Source organism: Barbus barbus (assembly GCF_936440315.1).
Source record: "Barbus barbus genome assembly, contig: SUPER_9_unloc_1, whole genome shotgun sequence".
NCBI lineage: Eukaryota > Metazoa > Chordata > Actinopteri > Cypriniformes > Cyprinidae > Barbus > Barbus barbus.
In genome coordinates this window covers 204,209-211,308 of record NW_027636825.1, presented here as the reverse complement: position 1 = coordinate 211,308, position 7,100 = coordinate 204,209, and the positions used below count along the sequence as shown (strand labels likewise).

The 7,100-nt window shown below is 34.5% G+C and overlaps 1 protein-coding gene across 2 annotated transcripts; it reads right to left on the bottom strand.

Moving 5' to 3' along the window:
* Positions 1-246: 246 nt before the first annotated feature.
* LOC306875605 (uncharacterized protein) lies at positions 247-4,439 on the bottom strand. Of its 2 annotated transcripts, none has more exons than XM_079426287.1 (4): positions 4,204-4,439; positions 3,182-3,475; positions 1,454-1,573; positions 247-1,101 (listed from the first exon to the last, which is right to left on the bottom strand). In XM_079426287.1, the coding sequence occupies exons 1-4, from the start codon at positions 4,274-4,276 to the stop codon at positions 974-976; spliced, it is 615 nt and encodes a 204-aa protein (XP_079282413.1). In that variant the 5' UTR covers positions 4,277-4,439; the 3' UTR covers positions 247-973. The 2 variants fall into 2 exon arrangements, with proteins under 2 accessions (XP_079282413.1, XP_079282414.1); XM_079426288.1 differs by having other exon boundaries at positions 442-1,101; positions 1,454-1,543; positions 4,204-4,378.
* Between the last annotated feature and the right edge of the window lie 2,661 nt (positions 4,440-7,100).

Genomic DNA, 7,100 nt, shown 5'->3' with positions numbered 1-7,100 from the left:
GTATTCATATTTTCTCAATCTTGACCATCCTTATTTTATTTTATTTTATTTTTGCTATTAAAGGCATCGTAGTGTCTGTTGTATTTTCTTGTTAAAAGTGTGTGCTAAATAAACAATTGTAAGCATAACAGAATTAAAAACAATATTTTATATTACATAATAAAATGGAGAGGATGTCATTAGAAAGTATTGATTCTGATGGCTAGTAGGATATTATATATTTGATCAGTTATGAAGCAAACGTGACCATGTGTGATGCATTTATTAACCATCAAGACTAAAGATGATATTAGATATAAGTCACATAAGTCTTTTAAAAGTGCCCATATTTTTATAATTTATGTTCTAGAAAGTTAATAACATGTCTCATGGCGACTCCTGCATACACCATCATCCTCATCCTCCTCTTCATCTCTCTGAAAGAAACACAAACATGTTCACTTCACACTTGTTTATGAGAACAGAAAGACTAAAATCACTTCTAATGTTTCTATTTTGATCTGAAGTGGTGTTTCATTGTGTGTGATAGATCACAATTGATCACTTTGTTCTGTATCTGCATGAAATTCAGGTTTTGTTGATGTGAAGCTTTCAGATTGTTTGATCTCTGGCTGAAATAGTTTCACGTGGTGATTCAGTGACCGATGCGGCTGATGGTGGTTTAGTTGGTCTGTGGAGTTTCATTATGGTCTGTGGGAAGCAGAGAAACACTGGACCAAACAATGATTTTAACATCTGAACACAACAGAGACACTTGATCAGACCAAACATCTGTAGCTCATGGGGTTCAACAGACATGTCAAAAATATGCTAAAATAGTCATGATGAGAGATGAAGATCAAACTAAGAGCAGAGTGGAACATGAACTGTAAAACAGACTTGATTCACACATCGCTGGAGCTTCTTGTAAACTCTTACACTCATATTCACTCTTATCACAGTTAATAAACTCTTGTAAACGGTTGGTCTGATTTCACTCCATGGGTCTGATGGTGATGTCTCTTCTTTGTTGTTCATTTCTTGTGGATGTGATGTCATAAACCAGCACAGCAACAGCAGCCACGCCCACCACTGCAGCGATGACCAATCGGATCACAGCTTCTAAAGTATCACAACAGCGGATACAGTCAGAAAAGAAAAAGAGCACAGAATCTGCATTTAGGGTCTCTTTTCATTTATGTGATTATTATTTAAATTTAGTAGAGCACTCTTAAAATTTTACTCATGTGGGTTATTATGATAGTTCTATGTATTAATATTAATTTTATTTTATATAATATTAATGTGATTTTAGACTCAGCTTTTTAAAACCTTGCATTACTGATTGAGATGTGGCATGTTAATTAAAAGTGGACTATGTAATATCACTGTTGATATGAGAGATCAGCCAAAGAAACGTTACCAGAATTCCACAGAGTCAGAAATCTCACAGCTGACGTACCTGGACCTGGACCTGTACCTGGACTGAGATTCTCCGTGTGTTTGATCGTTGAATTGTTCACCGCACAGCTGGACGACACACAACTGGAGCTTGCTGAACTTTCTGGTGATGAGGAACTTTGTGTAGTAATTTCTGATAATGACAGATCTTACTGTCATGTTATTGTGCCAATATGAGGCGCCACGTAGGATTTAAATCAAACTTTGCTTATCAATACATACATAAAACACGTGCATATACACCTATACTTAAAGCGAAGTTTGATTTAAATCCTAGGTGGTGCCTCATACAATACCCTTTATATTGATTTACAATATTTCAAAATGAGCATATCTGAAAAAAATTATATCTAGAGGAGGATTTAACTGCTGCAGAGAAAATGCTTAATACAATTTGTTCTAAACATGTGACCAGCTTTATATTAAGAGCTTTAAAAAAAAAAATTTAAACTGTAAAGATGTAGTAGCCTATAGTTTAACATTAACACCTAGCCTGGTGAAAACAAATTTATTTAATGCTATCTTGTATTTTATCAGTAATAATACTGTGAACGTTTAAAAATCATAGGAACAGCACAACAACAGAACTTTTTTTTTTTTCTTTTTTTGCCATTTCCTGGTAAATAGTAAGTTAAATAATGGTAACTACAAATTAACCATGGTTTTGCTACACTATAGTTTAACCATGGTTTTTGTTGTAAAACTGTGGTTATATATTACACATGCTACTTTTTTTCTTTAATAAAGTAGGAAGAATTGTTTGAGTAGTGTAAATTTAATTGAAATGTTGTGCGTATTAGAGTGTCAGGATGATATACAGGCCGGTTTACAGTGACAAGTATACACTGTAAAAAATGATCGTGATTTAACGGTAAAAAACTGTGAAAATGCTACGGTAAAAACCTGTTACATGGTTAACGGAAAGTTCCTGTAAAATTTACAGGGAAAAACCGTAAACTGATGTTCCCGGAATTCCCTGCGTTCCATTTCAAATTCTGTTTGAATTTGACGTTTTTTCTTTGAAATAACTATGTTTCTTCTTAGTTTTTTCTTATCAGTTATGTTTATTAGGGTTGTATGTTACATCTAATGTTGTTAAATTAATGTTTATAGCATATTTCATTTTAAGGAGTCTCACCATGATGGTGTTTAGTGCTTGTATGAATCACACTGCATCTGCACCTTCTGTAAATGCTATTGTTTAAAAGTTGCTTGTGATGGGCTTTGACTCATCATGTGATTTTCTCATCATCACCTGCATTTGGTGGTTATCAGTGTATTTCAAAAGAACAAAACAGATTTCAGTACTTTAATAGGTTGGTATATTAAGATTATATCAGTTAAAGATATTACGGTATTTAACTGTAAATGTAAGTTAAAACCGTAAAACCTAAAACGTTGCTACTGTATTTTTCACGGTAGAATTCTGGCAACCACAGCTGCCAGTATTTTACCGTGATTTTGACAGATTTTTTTTTACAGTGTAGGCTATGCAACATTTTATGACATGGTAATATTTCCCAAAGCTTGTTTACACGCTACACACTCAAAAGCATCTATTTTTTTAGTGTAGTTTAGGCAAATTGGGATGCAGCAGAGGAAACTTGAAAAAGTAGTCTCTATCTCTGTTATTTACACTATCGACACGACACCACAGTTTAGGAGAGCTGATATCAGATAAAAAAAATAAATGAATAAATTAAATATATTCAAACAATAGTGAAGGAGATTCTCTACTCACCGGAGACTGTGACACTGAAGTTCTTGTATCTGGTCTTTCCGCTGGAGAGCATTAGTTGATAGAGTCCAGAGTCTGTGGTTCTGGTGTTTGTGATGGTCAGAGATCCAGTCTGAGGGTCCAGCTGCAGTCTGTCATCATCAGAGCCATATATGATGCTTTGGGAAAGCCTGCTGATTTCAGCTATTAGAGTTTCTCCAAACTTCCACCGAATCAGATGATATTTCTGTACTTCAGTAACACCAGTGTTTAGAGTCACAGATTCTCCCTCCATCACTGACACTTCATCTGTCCCGTCTAGAGAACAATCAAGAACAGGAAAAATGAGTCTCAGATAAGTTTGTTGGTTTTTAACGAGGAAACTAATTGTATTTTTATTACAATTTGAACATATATGTCTACAGTTAATATGTTAATTAAGTCTTTGAAATGGGCCCTTGTTTCTTTTCTTCTTTTTCTTTTGTGGTACAAAAAAATGGATCTTGGTTTAAATAAGCAAATAGTAACTTGTAAAACATGTCATCTGTTCTTTCTATGCTTCATAAGTGTGATTCAATATGTTATTAGTATGTGCTGCCAAAAAGATTGAGGCATTTTGCATTTAGTAAACAAATTAATATTGATACAACAAAGTAGTGTTACTCAGTACAATTATTAAGACAATCGTTAGACGATAGAGAACCGGATGCTTCAACAGAATGCATGTCTTGGTTTTTATTTTTCTCAGCTATTTATTTGTTCATTAATTTATATTGTATGTCCGTGTGTAATTTACATGATTAGATTAACAAGCTCAGGATCAACTAAACTTGTTTTAGCACTGGTTTATAAGAAAGTCACAAGTTAGATAATGTAAGTTGAAATAGTGGACCTCAAGTACAACATAAGAGTAAGAAAATAAAAGCATATTATGTTATTTATAATGGGAATAACAGTGAAACAATGGTTGCAGATTTTAACAGAACTGTAAAAACTAACAGAACTGTACTCTACTAAAACTTCAAGAAGACATGTTCATAACTTACCAACCAGACGCCACGAGCACAAAGCAAGCACAACAAAAGCCCGAACCATAATCCTTGACTGTTTTCCAACCATTCTAATTTAATAACACTGCAAATATCTGAAAGTCCTGTTAAACTGGTATGAAGTGCAGATGATGGACTGTGACTTCAACCAAAAACTGTTGTGGTTTTGTCAGCACTTCCTGGTATGAAATCTTTTTATAAATGATTGCTACACAGTGAATCCTCCAGTGTTCAATCAACACTCCCAGACTAGTGTTTATATAATCTACAGTGTGCTCAGAATCAGAGACTGAAGCAGTGTTAACGTTAATGAGATAATTAGTTTAGTAATTGAGTATTAATGAAGAACACCTGCTGTTAACAAACTGAATCACTGAAAGAAAGAGAAAGAAGAACAGAAAATTAGAAACGAGACGAGCAGAAATACAAGAACTACAACTGACTTCAGCCACAGTCTTAGATTAAATCAATACAAGATAAAAGACATTAAATCTCTGAACTTTAACACTGCTTCAGTGTTACTTTTTAACACTCTGAGTGTGGATTATATAAACACTAGTCTGGGAGTGTTGATTTAACACTAGGTATTTTACTGTGTAGCATTTGACTGTATTTACTGACATGCAAAATCAATTATACCAACATGACAATAAATTCACTGTATTTGTGTCAAAAGCTGACGATTACTACGAATTAAAAAATATTCCAGCCTTGTTCAGGGTTATTCTGTGCCCTTGCATGGGTGTCACACATTAAGACAGTCATTTTTCGCCACCTACTGGTGAATATAAATGGCAGTGTAGGTCTATAAATGAAACGTGTACTGAACGGAATGTGTTTCCATGTTCAGCCACTAGAGGAAGCTAAAGCAGCAGCATCTATATCAGGAGAGTCAAATGTTGCAACATTTAAAAAAACAAGAGCTCAACTAAAGCAAACACTGATCTCCATGATGGTGCCATCATTTTAGCCAATAAAACATCAACATCTGATCCTCTGTAATTCTCATTAACAGCGAGACACCCCTCGCTGCAGACTGTAGCACGGTGACGTCACGTATGTACGTCACGTGTGTGTTACCACGCGTGTGTTACCACGCGTGCGCAAAGTAAGACGTATCATCTGTTTATAATTCGCATGTGCGCACACGCAGTTCATTTCAATCACTTCCGGCGATGGATTCGATGGCAGTAAGTCAATAAGCATTATTTATGCTGTTTTAACAATTGTGCTTTTGTGTTAACGGCTTTAAATTGTAAGAGATGACATAGAGCGCATCATAAATGTTTTAGATTTAAAAAAAAAAAGTTATGACATGTTTTATGATATATGTTAGCATTCAAAATGACAGGGTTTCAGCGAGTCTTAAATGATATGTAAAAGTCTTCATTCGCCTTTAAACAAATTAAGGCTTGAAAGATGTCTTCAAATAGAGCAGAAAGACTTAAATTAAGGAAGTCATGTAGTTGATTGTTGCATGCATTGCAAAAAATAAATAAAAAATGTGTTCCTCAGTATCAGATCGTACTGTAAAAATTACATCCCTGAATGTAGTGTATGTACTGTAAGTTGTTAAATACATTTTTAGTAAAATGAATTAAAAAGTAATTGAGTTGAACATTGTATTTTGCTAAAATAAAACTCATTGTGATTCTCCTTAGTTTTTTTTTATAATTTAGAGAGTATATTTATGTATTGAGTTCCCTTCAATTTATTCAAGAATTTTTCTTTACTCTTAAAAAGGTGTTAAAGGAAATCTTAAATTGACCTTCATGTGACTGGCAGAAACCCTGTCAATGTAAATGTAAATGTCAGATGATTGACCTTGACTTGATTGTTGATATTCTTTTCTAGATGCATGTTAGTGTCCTTAAAAAAGGTGAAAGCGTTAAAATAAATCAATGCAGCTCATGTTGTGATAAATATCACTGTCCATTCTGTCAGACTTGGGTCTACAAACCGAGGGAGTTTTACAGTGTTGTCTAAATATATCTAATTTTGTTTTGTTTTATTAAGGAGAATCTAGCAAGTCATGACTTCATTCTGCTGCCTTCCTGGACGGGAAATCATTCGATGATTTGTGTAGGTCTCAAAATAATTATTTTTAATGTTCAAATAATCAGAAAATTTTGACGTTCTGCTTAATTGTTTCATACATTGAAAATGTAAAGCAAAGTGTTATAGCACTTGACAGTTGATGTCAAAGTTGCACTGTTTTAGATCATGAAGCCAAAAAAGAGGGAGATCTTTTGGCTTGATTCCCTCTACGGACATGGCTTCAGTGATTGCCGTTTCATGAACAGTTACAGGTCTTACGAATGAAATGTTCTGAGTTATGAGTTCAGGGTTATGGTAGTTCTGTTTTAAACCATATATCCCCATTTTGTGTTTCTTTTAGGTTCCTTTTTCTCGCTTAATGGATTCATTCAGATTTTTTGTTTTGTGTATTCAATGTTCTGTCTGACTGTAGGCCCTGTACGAACATCAGAGCTTTTAAAATTGGTTTACAATTTCAGATCAAGCTTTGTCAAGCACCCATATAAGTTTGTCTTAACTTTCTGTCCTTTTTTAATTTTTTTTATTACACTTCACAGACAACTAGCAGAACATGTAAATCCTGGGATGGGAGTTGTCACAGACGACGGCGATGTGGCTTTCTGGAGACTTTCGATGACATGCAAGATTTTCAGGGACGTTGTCAGCAAGCCCAAATTCAGACAAGAGGCCCACTTTGTATGGCTGGACAGTAAGTTCTTGAAATCTAAGTTGTGAGTACTATAAAAGGTACTTGGACGGAAAGACAGATTCTCTCATCTATTTCTATCTGTCTGTCTGTGCAATCTATCTCTATCTGCCATGTCTATCTGTCTGTCTGTGTCTGATAGACTGTATTG

What these genes read in the sequence shown, in the direction of transcription:
- LOC306875605 (XM_079426287.1), bottom strand. Translation starts at nt 4,276, where the DNA reads ATGGTTGGAAAACAGTCAAGGATTATGGTTCGGGCTTTTGTTGTGCTT. An exon ending in GTGCTCGTGGCGTCTGGTTG is followed by an intron (nt 3,476 to 4,203) that starts GTAAGTTATGAA and finishes ATTGTTCTCTAG; the next exon opens with ACGGGACAGATGAAGTGTCA. An exon ending in GAATCTCAGTCCAGGTACAG is followed by an intron (nt 1,102 to 1,453) that starts GTCCAGGTCCAG and finishes GTGATACTTTAG; the next exon opens with AAGCTGTGATCCGATTGGTC.